The sequence below is a fragment of the Ischnura elegans genome, chromosome 4 (genome assembly GCF_921293095.1).
Source record: "Ischnura elegans chromosome 4, ioIscEleg1.1, whole genome shotgun sequence".
NCBI classification, from domain to species: domain Eukaryota; kingdom Metazoa; phylum Arthropoda; class Insecta; order Odonata; family Coenagrionidae; genus Ischnura; species Ischnura elegans.
The window spans coordinates 5220217-5239253 of record NC_060249.1 but is presented as its reverse complement, the minus strand read 5'-3'; the positions used below and the strand labels follow the sequence as shown (position 1 = coordinate 5239253).

Below are 19037 nucleotides of genomic sequence, written 5' to 3'. Positions count from 1 at the left end.
GTGGGTGAGAAAAGGGGGGAGGGCGTGAAACACGTTTTTATTGTTCTCGTAACTCGATATTTTTTTCGAAGCTAAGGTCTTCACAATACGATCCCTGCGCGAGCTGGGACCTTTTGTTTGATTTCGGAGAAGAGGAAAGCATCAGAGTGGGTGAGGCGAGTGCTGAATGGAGGGGGATAGCGGATCGTGGGAAATGTCCTAAGGTTGCTATCCCACGGCACTGAGGTTCTCCTGGTGGGGGGAATCGGGGATTTTCGGATTTTTTCACCCGACCATTTTCGGTTCCCCTCGTCGAACTCTTTTCACCACTCAAATCCACGAATTTGATGTAATTCGTCAACTTGCGTAAAACGGCGCTAAACAACTACAGTTCTCTACATTTTTCCGATTCAACTACCAACGTCGTGCGTGCAACAGTTTATGACGCGAAATTCAAAGTATTCGAGACGGTATCTTTAGCATAACTATTCGAGACCTCGAATATCGATTACTTTCTAGTATTCGAGGTGTTCGAGTATTCGCGGATACTATTCGCACATCTCTAATAGTTTCGCCTCTTTGCAATGGGTCCGCAATCCACTGCACTGGTTTCTATGTTTTTGCGAGTTTTAATAACAGTGTTTAAAGTGGACATTGGAATCCAAAGTTCTTTGGCAAGGGAAACGCGTGAACCTATACATGCGAGTCAACTCTTCCCAACATTTTTATTTTATCTTCTATTGAAAAATTTTTCCTCTCATTTCTAGGCCATTCCGTATTTGATTCACGTTTATTGACGCTGTCGCGAAAAAAGCAGGGAAAAGGAGATTACGATTAAAACGACTTTAAAATTAATCGAAGAACTTGGTAATAATGTACGCGAAGGAGAACGCCCAGTGCGTGGATCATCACGAGAACGACTACGAGTATAAACATAGCGTCTATATTTGTAACTACAATGCTTACAAGTGAAGTGGAAAACCTACAATACTTGTTAAGAAATTTAAACTTCGCAAACAGCCTGTCTCAGGAAATCCCGCGATAGTGGTCAGAAACAGATGAAGAAGGAATTATTGTAGTAGTTCAAAGAGGCCGTATTAATGATAGTGGCGCTGGTGACAGGTATGCCAAAAAGGCAAGGAGGTTGTAAATACAACTTCCTTTCCTATATTTGCAACCTTCTTGCAAAAAGGTTATCCCTGCCTCCGATCTCTAAAACTCTTCTTCTCATCTTCTCATCTTCTTGATTACGATGTGCTATCCGCCATGTTCCCTTTGGCGGCCTGGCGTAAATAGCGGGTCATTTGAAATTTCGTCAGGGTAAATGCGGGGAAGACTTAACATTGTAGAGATACTTAAATCATCGGGACTCGAAGAAAATGTCGCAAATTGCGGGAAAACGTAAATTACGGGGGCGTAAAAGCGATGTTCTACTGTATTCATTTTTGCCTTAAAACAAATGTTTTCTGAGGATATTTTTTACAGATAATTTGATTCACTGGTTTTCCAAGTATTTTCTTGCAGATAGCAGTTTGTTATAAAGGTTTAATCCCTGATAGGAAAATTTACCTCCATCTGTACTGTCTTTTTAGCTGTTCTACAGCATTTTATATGGATGAATTCATTTTACATTGTGTCATAGTTATGGAAATATGAGTATTTTTAAAAATATATGCGGTTATTGTGTATGAAGGACACTGTTGCCATTATGTAAATGCATTGTACTGATAAGATATAGAATTCTGATTACATATAATATAGATTTCCTGGCTTTGCTTTGAAGCCATCTGTGTCACTAAGTTGCATGATCTGATGTGTTCGTCCTTAACTTCGTCATTTGTGGTCTCGTTGCTTGGAGGGAGCACGCTCTTTCCCCTCTACCTCTCCTTCATGTGCTTCTGTTGCCCACTTCTTCTACCTCTCGCTGAGTGGTCATCTCGTTCGGTTCCCACTCATCATCTCACATGATGTCAAAGTTGTTCTAAACATTGTCAATTGTGTTGCAGATTGAACATTTGAAATTTAATTTTATGATATTCTTATAAAAAGTTCTTTATTGTGTGGTGATATTTTTATTGAGACAAGGAGAATTCAATGTACACCCATGTCTCGTATAGGGCAATTTCGATTAGCGCAATTTCGATATAGCGCAAATTTGTTCTTTGGGGAAACATTGCAACGCAGTGTAGCCTAATCAAATATCTTAAATGCTCTCGTGATAAAACGTGAACTTGCGCTAAGTACACACGAAATTTCTATCGTTTTACGCATATTAATATTATTGCTTGCCTCAAATCTTCTTTTTTGTTTATAGATTAATCGAAATCCATTGCTGTGCAATGGCCAAAAGTATTACTCGTCATTGGGTCCAGATAGCCGGCCTACCGAAGTAATTTATCTCGTCTCCTTAAAAGAATGAGTTAGTTTAGATCATTAATTAAGCGTGGGGCTAGGGGAAATGAGTTTTTTTTAAGCAATACTGGTTGAGACATAATTTTTGACGTCATAGGTTATCAGGCGATTGACTTCCAGGTAGAGGGTCTACGCTAAAGCCTTCAAGGTCATCGGTATTCACGGGGGAGAAATGGAGCGGTGGCCGAGTTGCGCATGAATAGCGTCATCATATAAGAGGGTCCGCTATAGAGTCTCAAACACAATAGCTTCGTTCCCTCCCTGCAGTCGTAGGCCCTCTGCGTCTCAAGAATACAGTTCAGCAGTAGAAGGTGATTTAGATAGAGCCATACAGAGTAAAAACCAAGAGAATATGCCAAAAAATAGGAATGCGTGTAGAAAAATCAAGAATTTATCAAGAAAAACCATAAACCTAGAAGAGGACTTGAGAGAGGTCAATTGCTTTGAAAATGGAGAGCGTCAAAGCGATATTGCGTGGAAGTTTAAACTCACGATGCCTTATTTTGAATAAAGACAAAGCTAAAATATCAGTGACCTCAGCCGCACCAACTTCAACCAAGCGGTCTACACATCAGGAAAGTTCATATTGAATCTGTACAAAAGGACGAGGTTGGTAATCGCTCCGAGACATTTAGTGAAAGCTCCGGTTGGTTCCAGAATTTAAACGGCATGCAGGTATTTTCAGTGCGGCGATATCAGGTGAATCTGCAAGTGTTGATAGCGCAGTCACCGCAACATTTTCTGATGAACTCCAAGCTGTGATTGAAAGTGGCTCCTTTCCTCCTCAACTAGTTTTTAGTGTTGACGAGACGATATTCTTTTGGAAAAGAATGCATTCTCGTTCATTCATTTTCAGGGAAGGAAAACCTGGGTCAGGTTTCAAGGCGTTTAAAGACTGTTTCACATAGCTGCTAATGACTCGGAGGACTTCAGATTAAAATGATTTATCATTCATAAACTCCGCTAGCAATGAAATGGCATTCAACGTAGCATTTGCCTGCCATTTCGATGAGCGACAAAAGGGCCTGGGTGACACAATAGTTGTTTTTAGACTGGTTTGAAAAATCGTCAACTGCCGGCAATGCATTACGAACCCCTGAGATAGCAGATGTTAGCCCACCCGCACGACAGGAGGGAATTTCAAAAGCATGTAAGAATTTTTTTTTAACGTGAATAAAAGTCTTCAAATGCGTGCATACTATCTTTAAAGATGTTTTAAACTATAAACAGTTTTATAAATAATTTTTTCTAAGGTTATTTATGGGAATATATATGTTTTAGAGGAAATTCTATACCCAAGACCTATGCTACCAGGAACGCATCCCTATCTTCCCAATGTTAAAACGCTCTCGTATAACGCAAATTCGTATTGCGCTAAGACCCCAAGGAACGCATCCCTTGCGCTATACGAGACATGGGTGTATGCTATTTGCATGCATTGTGATGTGAAACCGTCACAAGTGCAAAATCCACCTCACCATTTTTGAAGCATCTGCGAGTGAAACACAAGTCTGTATTGTGGCATCCCACCCCTGGCTCGCCCGGATACCAAAATAGAAAGGGGGGGAGATGTCGCACAAAAACAAAAGAAAATATATAAATCCGCGTGGATCCCTCCCGCATGGGACCTGCGGGACAAACCTATGTCACTCTCTTCGTACAATTCAACAGAAATTAAAAATATTCCCCTTCTTTGGAAATAGTTGCGGGTGGGGGGTTCACGATTCAACCTGATGGGTAACGTTCGGGCACTTATGCACTCTTCCACAACGCATTCACGGAAAAAATGAACAGGGTGAAAGGAATGGCGAGGGATATTTTTCCTTATGATGACCCGTGAAGGAATTAAAACAAAACACTTACTCAACACTTTCAGCGAAACAAAATATAATTCAAACAATAAGATTGTATATGACAAAACAAAAGAAACCCTCTTATAAACTAGTGAAGTATGAATTGTCGAAAGCAATTAATGAAACATCAATGATTAAAAAAAAACACAACAATATAACTTAATTTTCAAGATGAAATTGGAATAGCAAATGATAACAACAAAATATAGTTTGGTTGTGAACACGTAAATAATGATACACTTTTTAATTATTTCTTGACGGGGGAGGTAAATGAAAGTCCATCCCAACGAATGTTAATTTTACTTTGGTGATTAATTTCACTTTCACTGAGTAACGGGTGCATTTCGTGACTGTCTGTCTTGACACTTGGCAGAAGACAAGAGGGGGCTTTGGGGAGGGGGGGGGGGGATAGTTGCGGTCTTACTTGACCGATGTCCATGATTAGACCAGGTTGGATCCAACAAACTCTCGTTCCATTTACCGCACACTCCTTTCTCCCTTGTTGGAGGAAGCTGCATCCGGAACGGAGGTAATGCGTCCTCTTCAGCTGGTCCTTGCTCCTTCGGACAGGGGGGGGGGGTCTCTTATTTCAGACCAATCAGTCTCGTGATCTGTTAGGCCCCTCGTCTTCTATGCCGTGTCGCACCCAAATTCGGGCATGGGCTCCGCCCGTCACTCACTTCAAAATTATGCTCTTTCTTCCATGTGCACAACCATTTTATAATCCCCATCTTGGGGTGGGGTAATGCACAAGAAAAAGGGAGGAGGAACACGCTATTCATGGGAAAAACCCGAATTCCCCTCCTCCCGCACACACTCACACACAACCTTACATAATCGACATAACCACATTCATCCCCACTGACACATTCACGCTTTACTCCACGGGCCGTGGTCGGCGGGGGGGGGGAGGGGGGGGGGGGGAATTTAGCGGAATGGAGTGGGCAAAGGGTAGGGAATAAATGCGCCGAGTTGAATGCACTTCGTAATGGGGTCTGAACCATTACAGTAGGCAATGAGAAAGTGACATAATTCAAGGGAAATCTATGTGAGGAAAATTTGAATTCAGTTGATAATTTATACGAAGATTGAAACCTATTTTCATTTTCAAAAGCAAGCAGAACAGTTTAGATCCTGAGCATGTAAAGGTATAAGTGTTTAAAAAATAACTTGAAAGCTTGTAAAAATGATTTTTAATCAATATTTATATTCAAATATGTATGTAATGTGACGTTACGTCGTAAATCTAGTTGATTTTTCACGTAGGCCCAGACAAGGGAAATACTCCAACCGTCGGTCTCAAGCTGGATCAGGGAAAGACTCCACAAACAAGAAAAACAGCTCACAAGAAAAAGGTAGCCAAAAATAATTTACGAGTTATTACCTTTCGATATCTATTCAAAGTAGAGTATTCAAAAATCAGAAGTATTACAGAAAACAATGATAGTAATTCATGATGCCAAAGGAAACATTACCAGCTAAATACCAGCCGAATAATTGCTCAAAATTTGCCATGTCTCACTAGATATGCGTCCTCAACCAGGGCACGAGCAGAAGAGGCTTGCCTATTGCAAGACGAGACAGGATTTGAGGGGAGGGATTCTTCCAGGGAGTGGAGGGGTAGACAGGCGAATTCAACTACTGCGCCATTGGTGCGTCACTGCCCCTGTAGAACGGCCGCTCCGCAAAACATCATTCCCTGGTTTTGAGTCAACAGCATACCACCCAGAATTTTCCCCTCAACTTCTGGGTTTGAGACATCAGTCGAATCAGAGGGATAATTCATTGGAACACATGGAGGGGAAGGAGATACTGGGGTGAGGTGTTGGAGGGAGAGAGATTTGTGATAGGACAATGGTAAAACTTCTCACTCCAGAGTGCAATACTAAAGGCCTTAGCACCGATTTCCCCTTGCTTGCCAAGGAGTAAATATTCCTCCGCAGTAGTCCTATATAAGTCTTGGATTGCAGGTAGGCTGGTTCGGGGTTGTTTCGGGGCTGTTTCAGAGGCTGTTTCCAGAGGCTGAGTTTCCAGAGGCAGGGTTTCCAGAGGCAGGGTTTCCAGAGGCAGGATTTTCCAGAGACAGGATTTTGCGAGACAGGGCATTTTGCTACAGGGCCTTTTGCGCGAAAATCCTTTGCGCGAAAAACCTTAACGCGAAAAGTCCTTAGCGGGAGAAGTTCTGCGGATAAGTTCGGAGGAAGTTCGAGGAATTTCTGGGGGGGAGGGGTACCAGAAATTTTGGGGGGGGGGGACACTAAAAAAATGCCACATCCTCTGTGGGAAAATGACCACAAAAATTGCTTGAACTTGTGGACAAAGACACGTCCACCAAGAACTGATTAATGCCTGGAAAACTTATCGAGGCATCACAGGTCCACTGGTTTTCACTGGATGAACCCCCACAGTTTAACCCCCCATGAATTTTACAAAAAACCATTATTCAGTGGTTAGAATTGAACTGAATAAAAAAAAGTTTATTGATTGAGACAACAGTCTTCAAGAAATATCACTCAAAAAATAGTTTTGAGAAGAATATACATTTTTATCACTCTGTAAATGATAACTTCAAGAGTGATGTTTGGAATTCAACAGAATTCTTAAGTGAGTAACATGGCATAACTACAAGAGTGAGACAAGAAATATTGCTGATTGATATAGAGTAAATTATTTAGTATTACATAGCAAGAAAATAAAATTAATAATCAATATCTCATAATGTGATGCTTGTTTCGGTGTACAGTGAATCAAAATTACAAATAATTACCATCAGCGACAAGAAGGAACTGGGAAGATTATTATTGGTATAACACCAGGATATCTTTACCAAACTCAAATGTTCCTTCTCTCATCAGAGATATTTTGTGGTTTTTAAAACCAAGTAAAGCAATACAATAACCAACCACTTAGTAAATGGGCAAAATTGGGTTGGCAAAACAGTTGGGTTCATGAGAACCCTGGGTTGACCATCGAGTTGGGTTCAACCACCTAATCAAAAAACAACGATTGACAAAAATGGGTTTTTAACTTCTACCCATATTCATATTGCAACCCAAGAGAAAGTTAGGGTCGACCAACAAAATATATACCCCATTATTATAATCATTAAGTACAAGTTTATTCAAATACACGGTTATTCACTAAATAATTATTAGTTATCAAAATAGCAGCAAAAATATTCAGCATAATATGTGTCTCACTCAAATGATATACATTGGCATTATTAATTCTCCCTTTAAACCCTCCATGTTTGTGAATATTATCAGTCCATAATTAATCATCAATGAAGAATCCTCCAAAATTCAACAAGATTTACATAAATAACAATAGATTGCACTAATTTCCTCGATTTTCCAATAATTATTAACAATTTACAAGGCATATGGTATTCATGTCAGATATTGATCAAGTACTGACTAAATGTAATCAAGATGTGTATATATATCTCTCAGTATTAGTTAAACAAGTCAAAAAAGAATCATAGGCGATGCTAACAAAATGAGAACTGCATATTGCATCAACAAAAAAAATCACTCTAAATTTCACTCTTCAATTAACAAAAGAAATAGCTTGAAGAGCTTCGTGCTGTTTGCGACAATATGAAAGTTCATACTTGTCGGGCGATGAAGGTCGCAACTCAACGCCAAAAGCCACACTAAAACACAGTAGGCAGTCTTAAGATCAGCTGATCAATTCAATCACTCAGCCATCGATAGAATATAGAACACAGCAAAATCACGACACTTATCACTGTCAAGAATCACTAATTGTGAGAATGTCCATAACGTCTTGGTGGAGGAAAGGTGACACAAAACACAATTGAATCTTAATAACTGGGGCCACCTCCACAGCTTATCTGGAAACGAGCCATCTCGGGGATTTTTCCCCAAGTTATTCTCCCGTCCTCTCCCTCCAAACACCCATAAATCCTCCACCTTACCCCATCTCACAACCACAGTAGACCAACACTAAATAACATGAGTGATTTAAGCAGTGAGAATAAGCATGTACAATACAATATTTCAGAACAAATTTCAATTACAAGCATAGAAATAGACTTATTATTCATTATTCAAAACAATATTATTAGGAATCAATAGAAATACAACACCGAATCAAGCATCAAATAGTATTTGAGAAAGCAAACATTAGCATTCATTGAGAAAAAAAAATAAAAAAAAATCAATGATATTTCTCTCCTTTTAGTTACTGGGATTAGCAGTGCCACCATGATATGCCTTTAAATGAGAAACATGACAGATTTTCTCTTTCCCAGGAGAAACTTCCAGAATAACTGTTACAGGAGAGAGATACTTTTTAAGGACAAAAGGTCCGTTCCACAGAGGTTCCAGTTTTGCCATTTTCTGTTCACCTTTAGAACTGACAGGATGGTTTTTGCACAGAACAAGATCTCCCACACAGAAAGTGATTTGGGAGTGAGATTTATCATAGGATTCTTTATGCCTATTTCTGGCCTTTTTTAAATTAGCAATAACATGATTCAGGCAGGCTTGTCTGTCATTATCGCTGAGATCATTCTCGAATAAAGATTTTGGAATGTCCCACTGATTAATTAAAGGATGCTTAAGTTCTCTGCCGAAAATTATTTTGGCAGGAGAATATCCACTGCGTGGATTCAGACTGGTAAAGACTGACTGACTGACTGATCCTTGGCGTCTCTGAGTTTTCCTATTTATATGGACGCCCCCTCTGGAATATTCCATGGTTTACCCATACGACACGTGTAAAAGAATAAATGCGTAGTTTCTCACGACCTTTAGGAAAGACACTCGTATTCTATATAAATTTATTACCCAAGGTGGTATGGGTTAATCTTACGTCAGAAGCGAGGGTTGAGTGTTTTCCCGGATGTCAGCCGGATGCGGTCACCGCGATAGGAGCGGTGATTTCAAAGGGATGGCGAAAATTAATGAGCGTATGTCTCAAGAAAATATGCGAGGCTAAAAGTTTGGAAATAGCCTTTGACCTCTTGAGGGCCCTCCTTCGTGAGAACCTGGCCAAGAAGGGTTGGTAGGCCTAATATGGAATCGTGAGAACTTGTATGGAAAGCCAAAGAGAGATAGGTCATAGGTCGCGAAAAACGTATAAGAGGGAAAGGTGAAGGCCATCTGATATTGACCGGAGGAGGGGGAGGGACCTTGCAAACGTGCGAAAGTCGGAATACGACAATATCATCAGGATCAATAGGGAAACTCCCTCCACTTCTGACGACATCATCCGTTAATTTGTTGTAACTTGTGAGACAGCAGCCTGCCATTGACAGCATTGACCATAATATTTTGCTTGGCAAACTCAGAAAACTCGGGTATTGAAGGTATACCTCTTACTTGGAATATGTCTTACCTCACTGGCAGAAAGCAAATAGCTCAATATGTTCATCAATCTACAATTGGTACAATCCCTTTAAGGTCAACTCCTTTAGAAATAAAATGCAGTGATCCCCAAGGATCAGTCTTGGGCCCTTTACTCTTCGTTATTTTCATGAATGATCTGTCCTTCTCTACAACTAACTGCAAGCCATTCCTTTATGCAGATGTCACTTCCTGTCTGTTATCTGCAGATAACCCTTATGCCCTCATGAAACCAGTTCCTCAGCTGATGACATGAACCATTGGTGTTCCACCAATAACCTACAGTTAAATATGTAATACTAAAACAACATTTTTTCTTCCATGCAAAAAAGTCCCCACCATCGTATAGTCCTTTACTTACCCTAAGTGTACTTATTATAAAGCGCCTAGAAACCACTAATTTTTTTGGAATACAATAAAAGTGAGAATTTCTCTTTGAAGGAACATATTGACAAGCTTGCCAGTAACTGCAACTTGCAACTGGACTTTTTATGATTAGAAGACTCACTTCTGTTATGGCACAGTAATACTTAAAGTTAGGCTCTGGTACCCGGTTCTTGATACCGCCGGTTCATGGCTGTGGAACCGGTATTGAGAACTGGTCGCATAAAGTCGGTGCTTTGGAACCGGCTCGGAACGGTCACGAGAATTTGAATTTGGCACCCAAAGCTGAAATGGTCTGCAGCGTATTTAAGGCCAAAGTGTGAAAAGGGATTAAAGAATGCATATATTACTTACCAATTGCATGGCTTCCAATTTTTTTTTTTTTTTTTTTTTTTTTGGAGTTGCTTGCTAACTCACGCATTTAAGGGTTCGTCAGTTTGTCTCTCTTGACAACATTGTAACATTTCCATAGCCGCGGCCACTTAGGCTGCTTTCAGACTTTTTGCCTGTTGCCGTTCACTGCACGCCACCATTCTTTCAACTAACCATCGGTCTTGCCGAATCGCGCCGTTGACAGCACGGCACCCATTTGGCCCAGCGATGTGCCATCTACGGCGTGAAATACAGACAATGTTCTATTGAGTCCGCTTTCAGACGAAACGCCTTTTCGTCGGTAGCCATTCACATGAAATTCAGGTGGCTTTCAGACGAGATGACCGGAGACGACTCTCTGCAATGCCGTGTGCCGTGCCGTGAATGGCGGCCAGCAGAAAATCATTTCCTCTGAAAGTTGTCTTACGATTGAATCATGTACATATACAGTAATTCTTCCACATACGAGCAGGATGCATTCCAATTGGAACTTTATAAACCAGCATAGGTTTATTAACTTACGAACAAAGTCTTAAGTCTTTGTTCGTGAGTTGATAAACCTATGCTAGGCATCGAAAGGTGTGGTTACCCTGCAGAATGCAACACTGCATTACAATTTTGCGTTAACTCGCGGCCACCCAGTTTATCCACGTTGTTGCTGTACCAGCATGTCAAGCAGTTTATTGTTTAGGTTATAGCAACTATGACAGTGAAGCATGCAAATAAGTTGTCAATTTCAGTAACAATTTAAGCTACATTGCAGAACACAGAATGCCGAGATGTTTTTGTGATACTCTGCAAGTTAGATATTAAGTTATCGTTTTACAATCTTTTGGCTGCCCTGATTTTTCTCTTGTATTGTCTCAGATCTGATATATATTTGTCAATTGAGGATGTTGTTTTTGTGGATTTTTTCAGTCCATGTAATCATTTCACTGTTTTACCCCCTGATTTATTAGCTCTGGAGTAATCCATTTGGGTTTCCCATTATTATTTTTTTATGGCACGTAATTGGGAATTATCAATTAAAATGGCAGGAGAAGATGTCTATAAATTCATTAAATATTTCATCGACATTCAAAACTTCTGTGATTTTTTCCCATTTTATGTTGTTCATTGTCTTAATTATGAAATGCACAATGTCTGTTTCATGAAAGGTCCTCTTTCTTTCAATAGATGGTATGCCAGGGAAATCTGGATTATGAAAACCTAAGAATTGTGCATTGTGATCTGATAATCCAATCTATTGTTTTTCAATGGTTACACGATAAGGAAATTGGAGTGAAGACATATTGATAAGGGATTGAGACTTGGCAGTGATCCTAGTTGGAACTTGGCTGGGTGGTTTCATTCTAAAGGATGCTGTAAGATCTAAAAGTTGTGATTTATATCAGCTTACTGTTAGTTTTTTATTAAAATCTCCAATTATTGTTTCTAATTTCTTTCACATTATTTTAATCCACTAAACCTTCACTCTTTTCCCTTATTTTATCAAACACATGTTCTATGTCTATGCTAAGGATATTAGATTCAAGCCTATTTAAATGTAAGCCATTACATCCACCATCATTTGTTACAAATTACAATATTGTAAATAAGTTGTTACAAAGGTAGATGAGTGCAGTACAGGACCTGATATGTCCACTGTACTACAATCAACAAAGTTGTTTGCCATAGAGTTTTAGTATTTGTGTGCAAACAATGTATGTTTCTCAAAATTAATATGCTATGTTGAGAGGGGAAGGTTCCTGATGTATTATCAAGCCTTGAAAGGAACTGTAGGTATCTCAGGTCTGATAGGGGAAATTTATTTGTTTACCTCCATTTCTGGTGCATGGTTCTCATTTTCTGTATGTTCTCAGTTTATCGTAATTTAGAAGATCATTCTAAGAAATTTTTGACTCTAGCAAAAATTTTTTAGCAATTCGCAATTTATCTCTTGATATGAGAAGTATTTCTCAATGGAAAATGTGATTTTCTCAGTGAATTTTAAAAATGCAGTTTGACATAAGTTTTATGCGTTGGTGTGTTTGGCAGGTAGCAATAATGACAGCCAAGGAGATGTTGCTGTTGTGGCGCACACTCTACAAGGATGATGGGGATGAGGGCAGTGGGGGGGGGCAGGGGGATGATGAGGGGCCAGGGGGGCGCAACTGCTCCGAGCAGAGGAGCAGTGACACGCCAAGCCGCTCTGTCTTCCAGCTCTACTCAACGACCGCCGACATCTCCGACAAGGACTCCAGTAAGTGCTCTCACTTCTGTTATGTTGTTTGTGGCACTTTCCACATTGCACTGTCTTTACTGTAGGTGGAAAAAAAATGTCATCAAATGAAGTGATGCCAAAGTTGCATTCCTTGACAATTCATCTTTTTTTCCATGTGAGCCAGAATTCTTGTGTGTCAATGCAATGACAGAAATTTAACTCAGTCATTCTTATAGCACTTCAATAGGACAAGCGGGGAACTTTAATTTTTGACTTTTGTGATCCACAGGTTCGCTACATGCTCACTCATTGGCAGCATCTCGTGTGGAGCAGGCACTCTCCGAGGTGGCGTCATCTTTCAGCTCGCAGCCAGGGGGGCAGATGGGAATGGGGCCCACTACAGGGCCCTCGCAGTTTGAGGTACATCCTGTGGCATTTGTTTCTTTGTGATGCATCCAAGAGGCAATGGCTGAAAACTGCCAAATTGTAATTACTCTTGTTGACGTCTGTGGAGGTAGGATTCCCGTGGAAGAGCATTCTATCCCCCTCAATCATTTCAATCAGAGATGGGTCGGTTCTGGTTCCCGGTTCTCGGTATTGCCGGTTCTTGGCTATGGAACTGGTATCGAGAACCAATCACATAAAGTTGATTCTTTGGAACCGGCTCGGTGCGGTGGCAAGGATTTGAATTTGGTGCCCAATGCCAAAACGGTTGGCATCATATTGAAAGCCAGAAGGTGAAAAAAAGATTTAAAAACGCATAGAGTGGAACCTCATTAAAGCGAGTACGGGCTATTGCGAGACCCCCGCCATTACAAGAGATAGCCAAGGCACCGTCAATTGACCCTATAATAAGTTAATTGTTTTTACGAGACCCTTTTGGTGTTAGCACTCGCCATAGCGAGAGTTTCCATTGCCGGAAAACCTTCACCAAGAGTCCCTAATCTCTGTAATTTCTAGCGATCTGTTAGAAATGAAGTTAACATGCAGTGCTCAGTCTCAAATTCATGTGGTGAACTGTCGTTCGATAAATAAGTAGTTCATTTTGGTGAAAATACTTTGGCATTAACATTTGCAAATGCTCAATCTTCTTTTGTTCCTAGGGCAGCAGAAAGCAGTCGTCAGCATACCCGCACATCCGTGAGTTGCGGGAATAGAAAGCATTTGATGGCATACACCATGGCCAAAAAACACCAAACACGTCTAAGCAAGAAAATAAAAATGATAGAATAGGAGAGTGGTGTAATTAATTTGTCTTCTTATTTGCACTTAACAATTAAAAAAAAGTTCCAAAGGCATGAAGAGTTAGAAGGTTCTTTGTTCGGGTGGTTTTGCCCATTTCAATTTGCGGGAACTTCTGAGAAAGAGCTATGCCTAAGCCTAAAGCTGAGTATTTCAGGGATAGATTGCGAATCGAAACCTCAAGAGTTTGGATGGTTGGTCATACTAATTCAAAGCACCAAAGCGTTATCTCACGTCATAATTGCTGGTGATGCCTGTGGTGTAAACCCGAAGTCTTGGAAGAAAGGACTCCAATCCTAAGTATCTTAAGAAGCATTCCCCTCGTGATATAACATAGACGAAATGGAAATCTTTTACAACCTACTCCCCGACAAAACCCTTGCAGTACAAGGTATTTCTTGCAATGATGCTTCTAGAGGTAGGTAGTGAGCCATAGCAATGGTGTAGGATGTACGATACAATGATACTCAGTGTGAATTGTCCGGATGGACGCATTTATTATCTGTTGCGGTTACAAGTAATAGTCGGGATGACAATGTACTATTCACAAGGTTGAACTCTTCGCGTCAGTGGTCGGAGTCGTACTGGTGCTCTCTTCCATCACCCAGGCGGCCGAGCATCCCCTGGTGGCCACTGGAAGAACTCACAGAACAACTGACTCGCATTTGGTGCCATGTCGTATGCATTTGGCGCCGCCACAGGTGGCATATGTGAAGAGCTGACGCTGCGCTTTTTGTTTATTTAATTTAAAACATTCTGCATTCCTTTTTCATGTTTCTCAGTCATTATTGAGAATGTTAAATCAATAAATTCATACTCTTAACTTTTTTTGGCTATAGGGTCCATCAGATGTATACGCCTTTCAGTTTCTTTGTCGCAAATATTACCCATGTGAGTTATATTCGTCGCAGTTTCTTGGAGATTGCTTTTGTTTTACTTAAGTGACATCAGTACAATATCTGTGATATTTTTTCATGAAATAATATCACCTTAATATCTTTTCTTATATTACCTATTTTAATTAAAATCGTTTTTATTGCAGTGCTGTGGTACACTCATTGTATTTTTTCAATGACGTCGCGAGCGTAACACTCAAAAAGGAACTTTTTTTAAACAACGGCAATTTTAATCACTTCATTTATCATGCTTAGCAAACTTTTTACTGTAGATAATGAAGGTATTACATTTGATGATGGAAAAAGTCTTCCGAGGAAGGGTCGTTCTACAGCCCTAGCCTTCTACCGTTTTCGTCTACAGAAACAAATGCAATACATACATTGTTTCCCTTAACTGCCGGTTAAGGTACAGGAATAATATACATGCACCAATGGAAGAATTTGAGACATTAAATTACTGCGATACAGTTTTATCAGTTTTTGTTTGAATTTACAGTGGAAAATACCAAAATAATAGAATGATCACGTAAATGCACTGATTGAGTACATAGAAAAATGGCTTCGCCGGTTGTGCATTGGCATAATGATTGACAAAGCAATGCTTTGCATAATTTTAGTTCAGTACGGCGCTTATAAATTGTTTAAATAGTTAGTTGTTGTTTAAATAAGGAAATTTAGTGATGTAAAAGAACATCGGCTCTCTTCTGAATTTATGCTTACGTTCATCGGATGGAAATTTCTCAGTCGCCGCACCACTCCTGTTCCTGTATAACTGTACGCAATAGGTATATTGGCTATTATTTGGTTCCGGTAAAGCAACAATTCGCTATAGCGAGTGTTTATTTGAGCACCGTGGGGTCTCGTTTTATCGAGGTTGCACTGTATATTACTTCCTGATTGCATTGCGTCCACGTTTTTTTCTTTTGAGAGTTGCTCGCTAACACGTGCATTTAAGGATTCGTCAGTTTGTTGTTCTCTCCGAAATTATAACACTTTCAGAGCCACGGCCACTTTCAAACGAGCTGACTTTTTGACTGCCGCCGTCCACAGCATGGCTCTGCTCTTTCAACTTACCATAGGTCTCTATGTCAAATGAGTCGATTCGCACCGATGGCGGCGCGGTGCCCATTTCAATCCAGCCCAGCGATGCGACGTCTCTGGCTTGAAGTGTACTCAATGCTACATTGAGGCCGATTTCAGACAATAGGACTTCTTCCCAGCCGCCATTCACGTGAAATTCAGGCGGCTATCAGACGAGGCAGCTCTCTGCAACGCCGGCGGGCGGAAAATTGTTTCATCTTGGTGGTCTTATGATTGCATTATGTACACATATATACAGTAATTATTTGACAAACGAGCTAGATGCATTCCGAGAGCTTGTTCGTAAGTTGAATAAACTTATGCAAGGCATCAAAAATTGTGGTTATCCTACAGAATGCAACACTGCATTACAAGTGTTGTGTTAACTCACGGCCGCCCAGTTTATCCACGGTATCTCTGTATCAGCGTGTTAAGCAGTTTATTGTTGAGGTTATAAAATCTGTAACAGTGAAGCATCAGAATAAATTGTCAATTAAAGCAACAATTTAAGCTGCATCACGGAATATAGAATATATTTTGAACCGACACACAAGTTACAACAAATTAACGGATGATATCACAGGAAGTTGGGGGAATGTCACTATTGATTCTGCTGCTATACTTCTTAATCATCTATGCAGCATGTAAACTGTGCTCCAAGCATATTTTGCGCAGCCCTTCAAAATCAACATCGACCAATATTGTTATAATTTAATGCCTGTTCAGCACTGCAGGCAATATTTCTGCCAAAAAAAGAATAGATAGGAGAAAGATGTTGAAATAAAAATTTTTTGAAATTAAAATCTGGAGGAAGAACTAGTGGTTGCCTAATATAATTTGACATTTTGGTTGATCATGCATTCTTTAACAACATGTTACTTTAAACTTTTACTTGGCAACTAAAATAATGGAGACAATGTTAAGTTTTTTTAAAGAGCTTTCCTGCTAATTTGCATCTTTAGTGAAATTATATTCATTCACTTCTTGTGGTTGTTCATTCGAATTTGCCATTAATTCAGATAATAATACCATGTAAGCGTGTGTAAGAAGCACACCCTCTATTTTGAGCATAGAGAAAAAAAGTTTTGCGGCATTTTTTAATCCTATCGTGTGGTGTTGCAGACGTATGCCGGAAATTTCGACAGTTATTGAAATTTCCTCTTTCAATTCTAATTCACAGAGGAAATTTTGATAACTGCGGCGGTAATAGCAGCATAAGAGGGAGTAGAAAGAGTTCCGATCCTCTCTTTGCATACACCATTGCTCTACAATGCTTGTCCTACTCACGAATAATTTTGTTTAAAAGTTCTCACAAGAATATTGCTATAGAATTGCAGCCGTAGAAAGTTTTAAGGCAAAACACGACAGGCACATAGCATGAACCATCCCAAGAGCTTGGACAACAATCGGGGCAATCTCAGCAGCATAGGGTAATAACAACGTCGTAGATTTAACGGAACCACACTCGGCCCTCCATCAGCCAATGCCTCTGCCTTTTTTTTCCCTTTCTGAGTCCCCACGGGAAAATATCAAGTTACAGGGGAACAATGGAAACGTGTTTCATCCCTACCCCATCTCATCAACTGACCTTGATCGATCTCAGGTTCAATTCTCTTAGTTTCTGGAGGCCAAATGCTTGGTGAGTCACCTACTGAGCTCGAAGATATCTCGATATCTTTCAGCAATTGTGTGACATGCACGAGGTTCTAAAAAGAATGAGACCTAACACGACGTATATCTGACAGCATTTAAGGTTTTAAGCTCTAATTGATTGACACAAAGATTTATAGTTAAAACAAGGCTAATAATATTCGACATAGTCCAAACAGCACAATTTCAGAAGAAAGAAGGGTATCATAATATTAATAATAATAATTTTTATTTGTCCAAGGATCAACAAGAAGATATAAGACATATCAAAAAAAAGGGAGAAGGAGATTCATAAAATTTAGTAGATTAGAAACATATAGTTGAAATGTTATGTACAAGTATGTATTTTCACATATAATAATTTTTAAAACATGAAAATGAAGCACTAGATTGTGGAGTCAGGTATTCCGTAACAGAAAAATAATTCTTTTCAAGCAGGAATGCCTTAAACTTCCTTTTAATAGATACCAATGACTCACATTGATTTTTTAAATGGTGTGGGAGTTTATTGTATGTTCAGAGTCCCATTTCTTTTCGACCTAATTTAGTTCTATTTGTCCTCACTGTATTATAGTGTAAGGCTTTGCCTATTTCTGGTTTCATAATTATGAAAACTGGAGTTAATTTCAAACATGTCCAAATTTTTATGCATAAATATTAGCAGCGATAACAAATGAACACATGGCAATGGGAGGATCTTCAATGTTTTAAAGATGGGGCTGGAGGGAAGATCATAAAGAAAACCATGCCATGTGGTTTACATTACTTTTCACATTCTTGATTTAAACTACTGTGAAGCTGATATTATACTATTTTAAAATTAATTTCTTTCTATGTGGTGAAAACAAGAATAAATCACCTCTCTCCCTGCACAGAAAATTTCATCATTCTAACCATATTGAAGTCCAAACCCCCTCACTTGCCATTACTGCCATTTTTGGTGTATTTTTTGAAATGGCTGCTGCTTCATGAAATGTAACTGGGAAAGATAGGAGTATTTAATTCTTGCAGCACTTTTATACATACATCAATGGCATACGCTTTCTTTTTGGTGTATGAGTGACTGTGACTATGGGTGTGTGCTTGTGTGTGCTTTCAAGAGGGGCCTGCATAATTTTTGATGGATATGCCCATGTGACAAAAGTGAAAAAAATGTTGAAGTTTGTTCCTTTTTTTGCTATTCCCAGTGCTTTTGTGCAAGTAGAAAGACATATCAATAAGTAAAAGTCAGTTTCCTCTCTGAGGTTTCTAATTTTAAGTCCACCTGGACCCTCTGGGATGTGTGGGTAACATGTAAGAAATCCATAAAATGGAAATTTCTGGACTTTCAATATTTTGTGGGGCAGGGTTGAATGCTGTCCAATTGAGCTGAGATTGTTTGAAAGGGATGTTTTTTCACATAATTGCTTAGCAATCGAAATCCCTCTTACCTTTCTAACTTTTGGTTTCTTTGGGACAACTTAGTTGGTGGTGTTGGGGGAAATTTGTGCGTATTTGTTGCGTGCACAAACTAATGATCTCTCTTTCTTTCTCTCTCTCTCTCTCACCCGCTCCTCTCTGACATGTGAGGCGTGGGCGCAGCGCAGGGGAAGGG

The 19037-nt window shown here is 39.7% G+C and overlaps 1 protein-coding gene across 1 annotated transcript in view; it reads left to right on the top strand.

The window, feature by feature from the left end:
* The window catches only part of LOC124157013 (tetratricopeptide repeat protein 7B), a 168509-nt gene that overhangs the window by 94810 nt on the left and 54662 nt on the right, over positions 1–19037 (top strand). Inside the window, exons 13-15 of the mRNA XM_046531478.1 lie at positions 12410–12492; positions 12559–12614; positions 12865–12995. Of these exons, the coding sequence (XP_046387434.1) occupies positions 12410–12492; positions 12559–12614; positions 12865–12995 (270 nt within the window). The remainder of the gene's footprint in view (positions 1–12409; positions 12493–12558; positions 12615–12864; positions 12996–19037) is intronic.